Source organism: Oncorhynchus kisutch, linkage group LG4 (assembly GCF_002021735.2).
Source record: "Oncorhynchus kisutch isolate 150728-3 linkage group LG4, Okis_V2, whole genome shotgun sequence".
Taxonomy (NCBI): domain Eukaryota; kingdom Metazoa; phylum Chordata; class Actinopteri; order Salmoniformes; family Salmonidae; genus Oncorhynchus; species Oncorhynchus kisutch.
In genome coordinates this window covers 80,878,104-80,892,302 of record NC_034177.2, presented here as the reverse complement: position 1 = coordinate 80,892,302, position 14,199 = coordinate 80,878,104, and the positions used below count along the sequence as shown (strand labels likewise).

At 46.6% G+C, this 14,199-nt stretch overlaps 1 protein-coding gene across 1 annotated transcript in view; it reads right to left on the bottom strand.

The window, feature by feature from the left end:
* The window catches only part of LOC109890058 (leucine-rich melanocyte differentiation-associated protein), a 391,625-nt gene that overhangs the window by 86,508 nt on the left and 290,918 nt on the right, over window positions 1-14,199 (bottom strand). The window contains exon 5 of the mRNA XM_031823757.1: window positions 6,665-6,797. Within this exon, the coding sequence (XP_031679617.1) occupies window positions 6,665-6,797 (133 nt within the window). The remainder of the gene's footprint in view (window positions 1-6,664; window positions 6,798-14,199) is intronic.

The following is a 14,199-nucleotide window of genomic DNA, read 5'->3' as shown; positions in this document are numbered from 1 at the left end:
TCCTGCTTAGCAGGAAATGCAAATTGTAGTCTATTCAAGGTTCAGAAATGTTTTTAACGTTTGTAATTTCCACTTTAAAACCAAAAACCAAATATCCATTAATTATTATACAAATAATAATTCACATTTCCTGTTGCTGTATGATTATTTTCCTGCTGTGAGAAACTGGTCAAATTATGATAGCACACTTGTATGATTGTATAATACCAATATAGGTTTGACATTGACATCACCCAACGCCGAACAGAGTTACAACAAATACATCAAATACAAAAAATACATCAGTCTTATACCAGATAGGACTTGTTTTTTTATATGCGTGCTTTCTCTAAATGTTCCCCCGAAAACATTGAGCAGACATCCAGCTCTCAGAATGTTGGAGAAGTGGATATGATTTAGTAGACTTGGAAAAGGTTAGGGCTAGACACCCTTTTCTCATCTGAATTGACAACCGCAATCTGGAGTACATCTGGGCAGCGAGGAGACTGAACCCTCGCCAGGCAAGGTGGGCCATGATGCATTGTTCTGGCTGTATGACACAGAGGAGCGGCCCATGGATCCCACTCCCATACTCCCCGCCTCCTGCCTGGTGGCGCCGGTAGTGTGGGAGCTGGATGCGGACATTGAGCAGGCGTTATGTGCAGAGCCGGCTCCCCTCCAGTGTCCAGCTGGGCGTCTGTACGTTCCGTCTGCTGTCCGCGACCGTCTGATCTATTGGGCCCACACATCACCCTCCTCTGGTCGTCCTGCAATAGGTCAGACGGTGCGCTGTCTTAGTGAGAAGTACTGGTGGCCCACTTTGGCTAAGGATGTGAGGGTTTATGTTTCCTCCTGCTCGGTATGCGCCCAGTGTAAGGCTCCCAGTCACCTGCCCAGAGGTAAGTTACAACCCTTACCCGTTCCACAACAGCCGTGGTCGCACCTGTCGGTAGATTTCCTGACCGATCTTCCTCCCTCACAGGGTAACACCACGATCCTGGTCGTTGTGGATCGTTTTTCTAAGTCCTGTCGTCTCCTCCCGTTGCCCGGTCTCTCTACAGCCCTACAGACTGCGAAGGCCTTGTTTACACACGTCTCCGGCAATACGAGGTGCCAGAGGATATAGTGTCTGATCGGGGTCCCCAGTTCACGTCTAGGTTCTGGAAGGCGTTCATGGAACGTCTGGGGATCTCGGTCAGCCTTACCTCAGGTTTTCACCCCGAGAGTAACGGGCAGGTGGAGAGAGTTAACAAGGATGTGGGTATGTTTCTGAGGTCCTATTGCCAGGACCGGCCGGGGGAGTGGGCAGCGTTCGTGCCCTGGGCAGCGATGGCCCAGAACTCGCTCCACCACTCCTCCACTGGCCTCTGTCCCTTCCAGTGTGCATTGGGGTATCAGCCGGTTCTGGCTCCTTGGCATCAGAGTCAGACCGAGGCTCCTGCGGTGGATGACTGGTTCCAGCATGCGGAGGAAACATGGGACGCCGCCCATGTTCACCTTCAGCATGCCGTGCTGCGCCAGAAAGTTGGCGCAGACCGTCACCGCAGTGAGGCCTCGGTGTTCGCACCGGGGGAACGGGTCTAGCTCTCGACCCAAAACCTGCCCCTCCGCCTGCCCTGTCGGAAGCTGGGTCCGCGGTTTGTGGGGCCATTTAAAGTCCGGAGGAGAGGTTAGTTAAAGGTTTCAGCTTCCCCCCAATTACCTCAGGCCGGTGGTGACTGGCCCGCTCCAGGAATCCGAGGTGCGGGAGGTTCCTCCACCCCCTCTGGGCATCGAGGGGGCCCTGGCGTACTCTGTTCGTTCCATACTGGATTCGAGTACCTCGTGGACTGGGAGGAGTATGGTCCGGAGGAGAGTTGATGGGATCTGGTGGAGGACGTGTTGGATCCTTCTATGCTGCGAGAGTTCCACCGTCTACATCCGGATCGCCCTGCGCCTCGCCCTCTGGGTCGTCCCCGGGGTCGGTGGACTTCCGCTGAAGTTGTTCCCTCTCCTTGTTCGGGCGGTGTTCGGCGGTCGACGCCACCGAACTTCTAGCCATCGCTGATCCATTTGAAATTTTACATTGGTTTTGTCTTGTCTTCCATCACACCTGGTTCCAATCCCATCAATTACATGATGTGTATTTAACCCTCTGTTTCCCATCATGTCTTTGTCAGTGATTGTTTATTGTAAGTGTTTGTGTACGTCTGTACTGGTGTGTATTTAACCCTCTGTTTCCCATCATGTCTTTGTCAGTGGTTGTTTATTGTAAGTGTTTGTGTACGTCTGTACTGGTGTGCGTCGGGTTATGTTACCCATAGATTTTTGTTATTATGTTTTATTAGGTAAACAAACTGTGCCGTTGGAAACACAGTTATTTCGCTCCTCCTTCTCTGCCGCCAGTGTGTGGAGTAAAGGTGGTATAGAGTTTTTTCCCCCTCTGGTTGCACATTTAACATGCTAGTAGAAATTGGGTAAAAAGGATGCAAGTTTCCCTGCATTCGAGTCCCCGACTACTAGGAGTGCCACCTCTGGATGAGCATTTTCTTGTTTGCTTATAGCCTTACACAGCTCATTGAGTGCGGTCTTCGTGCCAACATCGGTTTGTGGTGGTAGATAGATAGCTACTAAAAATATAGATGAAAACTCTCTTAGTGTGTAAATGGTGTGGTCTACAGGTTATCATGAGATACTATTAGATTGCGTGCTCCAGCTGTTTAAAAGTATACACAGACCGCCACCCCTTGTCTTACCAGAGGCGGCTGTTCTATCATACCGATGCAACGTAAACCCCAGCTGTATGTTATTGAAGTCGTCGTTCAGCCACGACTCGGTGAAACAAAATATTTACGTTTTTAATGTCCCAGCCTTGCAAATGATTCAGTACTACACAAATATGTTTAATTATTTATTTACTAGCTAACTAAATAATAACAGCATAACATACACACTTATTACATGAGACAAAGTTCCCTAGCGGACTTTTACAAAATGGTGGCTTTTTACACAACAACATGAAAAGGGGGAAAGAGAGAGAGAAGACACTTATCGTCAATACTTTTCAGAACTATTCTCACAGTAATCATAAAGTTTGCACACAAACTGCCGCCCGTTTGGAATAAGAAATCATGAATGTATTTTCGTGAGTGCCTTTGTTTGCCGTTTATCTCTGTCGGAACCAGCCCTCCTTAGGAAGGTTGTTGGCCTTTTAGAGGCAAGCTGTATTTCTCTGATTGTCCAAAAGGGGTCTCCCCTTTCCTGTCTTCTACTATTGTTCACTCTGGAAGACAGCTAGCCAGCCGTGTCGACCGTTCCCATTGGTGATGAGCATAGTAGGATAGTCTCACTTAGGTTCGCTTTTCAAGAAAATATTTGACTCAAATCAGCTGTTTCAGTGATTGTTTAAGAGGGGGGTTTGTTTTCCCCATCATGTTGGTATTCAGGATTTGGACCACGGTGGACATGACCTGCAGCTCACCGTGTCTCTGATCTAAAGGAAGGTGGGTTTATTTCTTCACCTCGTGTTGAGGTTAAAAGTTCCAACTATTTCAAACGTGTAGCTCCCGCCTTACGTTTCCTGGTCTAATGTTAATCTCTGTTGGTAATCATTTTAGGCACTCTGGCCAAAGGGCACGGTTCCGTCGGTCCGACATGCTCTCTGACCTTATCGGGGTGTGGCTACTTACTTATGCACAGTTTATAGGTGATAGATTATCTTATACCTCCTAAAATCACATTCATATCTTAACAAATGTACTTTCATCCTTTTTCATATCATATGCACAACATATTGGATAGAAACTTGACCTATAAAGGGGATATACTTTCCAAGTTACAGTATTTCGTCCATACAATTTTTAATGACATCACAAAATGAAAACCAATATGACATTAGTTTTCTATAGCTCCCCGCTGACCATTCCCCACATTCTTGTGTTAGAATTGTTGCTCCATTATTCACATTTGACCGTGTTAGAGTTTCGGGGGGGAAAAGTCTGTTAACAAAGAACATTCCTTGGGTTTAACACTGGGGGAAATAAAGTCTCCTTCTCCTGTAATTTACAACAGGGTGGGAACTGTCGACCATCCAGCAGCTCCCTCCCCCCCTCTGTGGGCGAGAGAGAAGCCTGGTGACGGTCATCCCCCACCTGTCTGATCTGACCCATTCTGATCAGTCATGACACTTCTTTAACTTTGATTGTACCCCAAACATTGGTATTCAGAAACAACCACAGTATTTACACAGTAACTCTCACAGAAAGAGAGAGAGAGTGTGAGGGAGAAGAGAAGAGAGGGAGAGAGGAGAGAATTTAGTGAGACTAGAGAGAGTATTAATTAGTGTTAATATTTTTGTTCAGTGTAATTACTGTCCAGTGTAACTGTGCTACAGTAACTCCAGACACCAGGCTCCTGTGTTATGAAGGGACGCCCCACTGTACGAGACATAAAAGAAAACACAAATGTCTAATTACACCATCATCATCTCTTCCTCCCTAATGCCTCGTTTGTCTGCACCACTCGTTAATTGGTGACCCGCACGATTGGTCAGAAACACAATGGTTCTGATGATGGAGCCAATTAAATGGAGGGGAGGCAGGGTGTACACGTGCCCCGCCGAGAGGGTTATGGCTGCCACATCATACTTCATCGGACTCAAAACAAACTGTTATGGTGGAAACCAACACCCCAAGAGGCAAGGACCGAAGCACGGGATGGGACGTTTAGAACCACACGAGCCCAACTCTCACTCTCATCACGGTCTCATCACGGTCTCATCACGGTCTCATCACGGTCTCATCACGGTCTCATCACGGTCTCATCACGGTCTCATCACGGTCTCATCACGGTCTCATCACGGTCTCATCACGGTCGCTGTGCCACTTTAAACAAACATCTTATAAAGGCTTTGTAGAGTATTCATAGGTCTTCATAAGTCCTACATAGATACTTCACAAATCACTTATGAGCAAAGTCCAACTCCATAAAGGGTGTATGAAGTCTGTATAAAGGTTACACAGTATATTGAGTCAAAGGCTACTAAGGTGCAGCAGAAAAAACTGTGTACTGCACTGTAGAAAGTGTGTTATCTACAGTATTTAAGTAAAGGGAGATACACATAATGGGACATTTCTATCTGATAATGTACATAGCATGTTTTGCTATTTACTCTGACACAAACACATAGAAATCAACTAGCTTGATAATGTTCAGCCATATCTAACTCTGTGACAACAGAAGCAAGCGTTGCTGCTACATTGGCAAGGCTATGTAAATATAGTGTAATCCTCCAAAGTGACTTTTGCCTGCCACAAGCATTGTTAAAGCACTCTGCTTCTTTACATATGAAGTGGATGAGCAGTGTTATTATTCTACTCCTCTAAATCTAGCAAACATGCCAGAATGGGGTTAACTTATTTCCTTGTTTTCTTTTCTTGCTCTGCCATTTGCACGTTGAATCAAGAGAAAAGAGTCATATGAACGGACACTAAAACATTGGAATATTTTGTCTGAAATTATAAATATTTCACATTTTTCCATGCACCCTGTATTTCTACCTGATTTCTCCATGCAACCCTCAGTCTGTTCGAAACGCATCATGCCTCGTCATTGGTTGGCTTTGTTCTTACCTCCCAGACTGCTCTCAGTCTGTAAGGCCCTGGGGACCTTGGGACGGGGCAGCCTCGCTGATCCAACCAGTAAATATTTAATGACCTTGTAATTACATGGAATCAAATCTTAGCAAAGCTATTAATTTACACCCCTCTGAAAGAGGGAGGGAGGGAGGAGAGGCGGAAAGGGAGATGAGGGGAGAAGGGTGAGGAGGGTTACATCTATGAAATCCCAAACTATAATTAGTCTGGCCCTAACGAGCGAGGGAGGAATAAGTGCATGGTTGAGAAAAATGAAGCGTGGACGTGAGATGTCGCTCCGATGACCAGCGCTGTCATGCTCCGCGACGCTGCTGCGACCGGACAGCCGCCCGTCCACTTTGATCTGGGCTTATGCATACGGAATGAGGTCAGACCGTGGTCACATACACAGAGAGACACACACTCATTAAAGAGAGTCCCCTCGGAGGGAGGGAGAGGGGGCACGGTAAGGGCTTCTGTTCAAAGGGCTACCACACCAGGACCCCTGCAACGGGAGACTGACACTCAGACACGGATGAAGAAAGGAGGACAGGAAGGAATGAAAGAGAAGGAGGGGGGTGGGGGTTCACTGCTCATACACATCACTTAATTATGGTCTTAATAGGGTTAGATGGATTAGACAAATGATTGACCCCAACGCGAGGTGAGGGAACTATTAGATAATCAGCTATATCAGAGATATAGGATCTCTCTCATCACACTGCTAATGAGGGGGACTCCATTCAACCCTCTGAATGGCTGAAAAAGAAACAACTAGTTCTTTATTTCCTGATAGGTTCCATAAACTGGGCAGTGAATGTTTTTTGTTGTCTCTTTATTCACTTACTGTACTCTAGTTTCTCTGGACTGGAAAGCCCTAAATATGTCTTCTCCTGGATGAAGAGCCAGTACCTCCTATCAGGAATGTAACACCTCATTCAGTTACATACTTCAAGACACTTTATACTGTATCTAACTTTCAGTTGAGATTGTCCATTGGAAGTGCTTGTTAATCCAGGGCCAGGCCGAATCTGTGTCCGGAAAAGCAATTACAATTTAAAGCGTGCACTCACCACCATGTCTGATGACTTGGGTTTAACCACCTTCATGAAGGCTCCCCGTGCCTCAGCCTCCTGCTGTTCTGTCTTACAAACCTTCCTAGTGTCTAGGAACTTTAGGGTGGGTAGCTTGTGCAGAACAAAGTACCTGAGGAAAAACAAACACACGCAAAAATGTTGGTAACACTTTTTGCTAACAGATATGACATCAAATATTATCTACAAGAGATGTACTTTACGTATTACACCATGAAATGTCTCAGTTGACTGTACACCAAAACACATAACACACACTTTACTTTATAGAATAGGGGAATTAACAATATCTATAGAACAACAAACACATGTATACGTACGATGATTTGAGTAAAAAGTCCTATATTACGACAAACTGAACACATCTAGTGAATACATAATCAAACCACAAGATGTGTATATATTGTAGTTAAACATCATCTTCCAGAGCTTAACAACTTGTTCATATCCACGTACAAAAGCTATTATGCAAATGAAATGACAGAAATTCCAATTTGTAAAACGGGACATATCAACAAACAACTTGAAAAGACGACTTGTTTACTTAGTAGAGATATAATGGCGATGCCATCTATCCTTCCATGCAATAACCTTCAAAGTTGATAAAAATAAGGGCAGAAATATAAATAGAACGAAAGGAGATACGCCCCATCTGCCAGAGCTGTCATTCCTGTAACATCACAGATATCTTCTCTAAGCTTTCAGACACTATCTTTCATTGGGAGGGAGAGGAAACATCAGGTTGATAACGGCTGGGATACGGAGATGACAACAGATCCATTCAGAAAGCAGGTGGGAACAGAGGACATCAGAGGAAGGGAGAGGAGAGGAGGACAGAGGAGGAGAGGACAGAGGAGAAGAGGACAGAGGAGAGGAGAACATTGGAGAGAAGGACAGAGGAGAGGAAAACAGAGGAGAGGAGAAAAGAGGAGAGGAGGACAGAGGAGAGGAGAACGGAGGAGAGAAGGACAGAGGAGAGGAGAAGAGGGGAGGAGAACAGAGGAGAACAGAGCAGAGGAGAACAGAGGAGAGGAGAGCAGAGGAGAGGAGAAGAGGACAGAGGAGAGGAGAGCAGAGGAGAACAGAGGAGAGGAGGACATAGGAGAGAAGAGCAGAGGAGAGGAGGACAGAGAGGAGGAGGACAGAGGAGAGGAGAAGAGGAGAGGAGAACAGAGGAGAGCAGAGGAGAGGAGGACAGAGGAGAGGAGGACAGAGGAGAGCAGAGGAGATCAGGAGAGGAGAACCGAGGAGTGGAGGACAGAGGAGAAGAGGACAGAGGAGAGGAGAGCAGAGGAGGACAGAGGAGAGAAATGCAGAGGAGAGGAGAGCAGAGGAGAACAGAGGAGAGGAGAACAGAGGAGAGGAGGACAGAGGAGAGGAGAGGAGAGCAGAGGAGGACAGAGGAGAGGAGAGCAGAGGAGAACAGAGGAGAGGAGAGCAGAGGAGAACAGAGGAGAGAAGAACAGAGGAGAAGAGGACAGAGGAGAGGAGAGCAGAGGAGAGGAGGACAGAGGAGAGAAGAGCAGAGGAATGGAGGACAGAGAGGAAGAGGACAGAGGAGAGGAGAGCAGAGGAGAGGAGGACAGAGGAGAGGAGAGCAGAGGAGAGCAAAGGAGAGGAGGACAGAGGAGAGGAGAACAGAGGAGAACAGAGGAGATGAGGACAGAGGAGAAGAGGACAGAGGAGAGGAGAGCAGAGTAGAACAAAGGAGAGGAGGACAGATGAGAGGAGAGCAGAGGAGAGGAGAACAGAAGAGAAGAGGACAGAGGAGAGGAGAGCAGAGGAGAACAGAGGAGAGGAGAACAGAGGAGAAGAGGACAGAGGAGAGGAGAGCAGAGGAGAACAGAGGAGAGGAGGACAGAGGAGAGGAGAGCAGAGGAGAACAGAGGAGAGGAGGACAGAGGAGAGGAGGACAGGGGAGAGGAGAGCAGAGGAGAACAGAACAAACATTTCAAGGCTGGAGGTTACAGCCAAACAGGACAGAGGAGATGAGGACAGAGGAGAGGAGAGCAGAGGAGAGGAGGACAGAGGAGAGGAGAGCAGAGGAGAGGAGGACAGAGGAGAGCAGAGGAGAGGAGAGGAGGACAGAGGAGAGGAGGACAGAGGAGAGGAGAGCAGAGAAGAGGAGGACATAGGAGAGGAGAGGAGAGCAGAGGAGAGGAGGACAGAGGAGATGAGGACAGAGGAGAGGAGAGCAGAGGAGAGGAGGACAGAGGAGAGGAGAGCAGAGGAGAGGAGGACAGAGGAGAGGAGAGCAGAGGAGAGGAGGACAGAGGAGAGGAGGACAGAGGAGAGGAGAGCAGAGGAGAGGAGGACAGAGGAGATGAGGACAGAGGAGAGGAGAGCAGAGGAGAGGAGGACAGAGGAGAGGAGAGCAGAGGAGAGGAGGACAGAGGAGAGCAGAGGAGAGCAGAGGAGAGGAGAGGAGGACAGAGGAGAGCAGAGGAGAGGAGGACAGAGGAGAGGAGAGCAGAGAAGATGAACAGAACAAACATTTCAAGGCTGGAGGTTACAGCCAAACAGAACAGAGTAACAGACATGTCAAGGCTGGAGGTTACAGCCAAACAGAACAGAGTAACAGACATGTCAAGGCTGGAGGTTACAGCCAAACAGAACAGAGTAACAGACATGTCAAGGCTGGAGGTTACAGCCAAACAGAACAGAGTAACAGACATGTCAAGGCTGGAGGTTACAGCCAAACAGAACAGAGTAACAGACATGTCAAGGCTGGAGGTTACAGCCAAACTGAACAGAGTAACAGACATGTCAAGGCTGGAGGTTACAGCCAAACAGAACAGAGTAACAGACATGTCAAGGCTGGAGGTTACAGCCAAACTGAACAGAGTAACAGACATGTCAAGGCTGGAGGTTACAGCCAAACAGAACAGAGTAACAGACACGTCAAGGCTGGAGGTTACAGCCAAACAGAACAGAGTAACAGACATGTCAAGGCTGGAGGTTACAGCCAAACTGAACAGAGTAACAGACACTTCAAGGCTGGAGGTTACAGCCAAACAGAACAGAGGAAGAGACAGCAGCAGCAGTAGCTAAGTGATGGGTGAGGAGGGACATGGAGGAACCACGATATGGACACAGACAGGCTCCATACAGAAGGTGATGATGGTGGTAACAATGGGGGTGAAGATAGATAGTAAAACAGCATGTCAGCATGTCAACACACTAGGATTATAGGGAAGGGGGATATTGATTGATCTATAAACTTGTCACGACATCTTCTGAAGTCGGTGCCTCTCCTTGTTCGGGCGGCGCTCGCCATTGCCGGTCTACTAGCCATAACGGGTCCACTTGTTTTGTCTTTGTTTTCACACACCTGTTTTCCATTTCACAATTATTTGTGCCTGTATTTAGACCCTCTGTTTCCCCCATGGTGTTGTGCGGGATTATTCATGTTCAGTTAGGTTGATTTTGATGGCTAGTTTTTTGACAGGTGCTGTGTTCACCCGTGCGTTATCTTTATCGTCTTGTTTTGGTCAAGTGTAATTGTTACCTTGTGCCTTGTTGAGTAAAGTACGTTGCTCACTCATTCTGCTCTCCTGCGCCTTACTTCATGCACCAGCTACACTCACCTTCTGACAAAACTATAAAAGATGATACAAAGAGTATATTATGACTCAAGCCTGAGAACATCTGAGAGGGTATAGTACAAATCAGGATATAGGAATTCTACTGGGAACTTGCCTAAATATTCTGAAATATATTTTTATTGTTTAGAAAAATAAGCTTGAAATGGGCATGGCCTACTTAATTCAACAACCAAAAACACACATCTAAGTTTATATTTCTTATGTCACGTCCTGACCTTAGTTGCTTTTTTATGTCTCTATTTTATGTCCCTATTTTCTTTATGTCTCTCTGGCAGCAGGAGCTGCCAGAGCCGCCAGTCAGTCAGGAGCTGCCAGAGCCGCCCCTCAGTCAGGAGCTGCCAGAGTCGCCCGTCAGTCAGGAGCTGCCAGAGTCACCCGTCAGTCAGGAGCTGCCAGAGTCGCCCGTCAGTCAGGAGCTGCCAGAGTCGCCTGTCAGTCAGGAGCTGCCAGAGTCGCCCGTCAGTCAGGAGCTGCCGGAGTTGCGCTTCACTCCGGTGCAGCCGGAGTCTCCCGCCTGTCCGGCGCTGCCGGAGTCTCCCGTCTATTCGGGGCCCGCTGCAAGGGTCCCCAGTCCGAGGTTACAGCCAAACAGTTTTGTGGGCCAAGACTATGGTGGAGTGGGGTCCACGTCCCACACCAGAGCCACCACCGCGGACAGAAGCTCACCCAGACCCTCCCCTATGGGTTTCGGTTTTGCGGCCGGAGTCCGCACCTTTGGGGGGGGGGGGGGGGGGGGGGGGGGGTACTGTCACATCCTGACCTTAGTTCCTTTTTTATGTCTCTATTTTAGTTTGGTCAGGGCGTGAGTTGGGGTGGACATTCTATGTTTTTGTTCTATGTGTTATAGTTCTATGTGTTTGGCCTGGTGTGGTTCCCAATCAGAGGCAGCTGTCAATCGTTGTCTCTGATTGAGAACCATACTTAGGCAGCCTTTCCCACTATGGGTTGTGGGTAGTTGTTTTCTGTGTCTGTGTTTCACCATACAGAACTGTTTCGATTTTCATTTCGTTGTTTCATTTGGTTATTTTGTATTCAGTGTTCAGTTATATTTCATTAAAATGGACACTTAACACGCTGCGTTTTGGTCCGATCTTTCATACTCCTCAAATGAAGAAGATCGTTACATCTTAATAAACCCAAAAATCAAGTTATTTCTGATTGTTTATCAAAGTCAGCTGGCTAACTTATTCATCCTACTTTGTAGTATACCCCTCAGGCCAGAGGTGTTTTAGCAGTAGAAGAGGCACGTACACAGATACCTGCGCCCCTGTACCCGCCCCGTCGCCCTCCCACTCGCCAAGTGCCCATTTGAGTGGTGGTAAACTTAGTTTGAGTGTGTGTAGTAAGCTACCCAGTTCAAATATCAACAGTACTGCCACAGAAGCAGCACTTGAGCATTTATTTCCTTATAGAATCATAGCCGCTGGAGGGGTGCTGGAGGTAAATCAATTTGCCAAAGCTATAGAAATACTGCTATCTGTTCAGAAAGAAATGAAATAATTCAGAATAGCCTAGTACACCTTGCCTGACGACAAACTGAATTCTTCCACTGCTCTATGTTCGCTACATTCTTCAGTCTGAGACTGAGGTCGATTGTGGTGAAGTTAAAATGAGAGGTTTTGTACAAAATATCTCTTGAAGAAATTCAAGAAACAATTAAATCTCTAAAGAGTGGCAAGACCCCGGGCCCAGATGGATACCCTGGTGAATTCTATAAAACATTCAGCAACATGCTCCTCCTACCTGCACAAAATGTTGGTTCAGGCCAATGAGGATGGAGCTCTCCCTTCTACTTTGGACGAAGCGTTCATTACAGTTATACATAAGGCCAATGAGGATGGAGCTCTCCCTTCTACTTTGGACGAAGCGTTCATTACAGTTATACATAAGGCCAATGAGGATGGAGCTCTCCCTTCTACTTTGGACGAAGCGTTCATTACAGTTATACATAAGGCCAATGAGGATGGAGCTCTCCCTTCTACTTTGGACGAAGCGTTCATTACAGTTATACATAAGGCCAATGAGGATGGAGCTCTCCCTTCTACTTTGGACGAAGCGTTCATTACAGTTATACATAAGGCCAATGAGGATGGAGCTCTCCCTTCTACTTTGGACGAAGCGTTCATTACAGTTATACATAAGGCCAATGAGGATGGAGCTCTCCCTTCTACTTTGGACGAAGCGTTCATTACAGTTATACATAAGGCCAATGAGGATGGAGCTCTCCCTTCTACTTTGGACGAAGCGTTCATTACAGTTATACATAAGGCCAATGAGGATGGAGCTCTCCCTTCTACTTTGGACGAAGCGTTCATTACAGTTATACATAAGGCCAATGAGGATGGAGCTCTCCCTTCTACTTTGGACGAAGCGTTCATTACAGTTATACATAAGGCCAATGAGGATGGAGCTCTCCCTTCTACTTTGGACGAAGCGTTCATTACAGTTATACATAAGGCCAATGAGGATGGAGCTCTCCCTTCTACTTTGGACGAAGCGTTCATTCCAGTTATACATAAGGCCAATGAGGATGGAGCTCTCCCTTCTACTTTGGACGAAGCGTTCATTCCAGTTATACATAAGGCCAATGAGGATAGAGCTCTCCCTTCTACTTTGGACGAAGCGTTCATTCCAGTTATACATAAGGCCAATGAGGATGGAGCTCTCCCTTCTACTTTGGACGAAGCGTTCATTCCAGTTATACATAAGGCCAATGAGGATGGAGCTCTCCCTTCTACTTTGGACGAAGCGTTCATTACAGTTATACATAAGGCCAATGAGGATGGAGCTCTCCCTTCTACTTTGGACGAAGCGTTCATTCCAGTTATACATAAGGCCAATGAGGATGGAGCTCTCCCTTCTACTTTGGACGAAGCGTTCATTCCAGTTATACATAAGGCCAATGAGGATGGAGCTCTCCCTTCTACTTTGGACGAAGCGTTCATTACAGTTATACATAAGGCCAATGAGGATGGAGCTCTCCCTTCTACTTTGGACGAAGCGTTCATTACAGTTATACATAAGAAGGGTAAAGATCCAGAAGAGGTAGGGTCATACAGACCAAAATCTCTCCTTAATACAGACCAATATCTCTCCTTAATACAGACCAATATCTCTCCTTAATACAGACCTAAAGATTTGAGCTAAAACTCTGGCTAACAGGCTTAGCACTTTAATTGGCAAATTGGTCCATTCGGACCAGACCGGCTTTATCCCTAACAGAAACTCATTCTTCAATCTCAGGCGCCTCTTCAATATTATGTATTCTCAGAGGTTACCCAACGTGGACCTTGCCGTCATATCTCTTGACGCCGAAAAGGCCTTTGAGTGGCCCTATCTATTCAAGGTCCTACAGAAATGTTATATTGGAGATAGGTTCATAAATTGGATCCAGCTTTTATATAGGAGCCCCTGTGCGAGAATACTCACTAACAAATCATTGTCGCCCCGCTCTTAGCCCTAATTATTGAACCTCTCGCTCAGGCGATTAGATCTCATGCAGCAATACACGGCTGTAATACTAAAGATACTCTAAATAAGATTTCCCTATACGCAGATGACATCCTCCTCTATGTAACAGAACCCCAAGCTAGTATTCCAGCTATTCTTGATGTGATTAATTTGTTTGGTACCTTCTCGGGATACAGAATAAATTGTAACAAGAGTGAATTAATGCCCATACGGTTGCAAAACACCTCCTGGCTAGAACATCTTCCAGTTAAGTTATCTTCAGAAGAATTTAACTACCTAGGAATTGTAGTTACCAAACAATATGCCTTACTATTTAAAGACAATTTCCCCTCTCTGATGCAAAAACTCAAGGCAACATACAATTTTGGAGAACTTTCCCAATTTCTCTGCTCGGATGAATTAATGCCATTAAAATGGTCTTCCTCCCACAACTGCTCT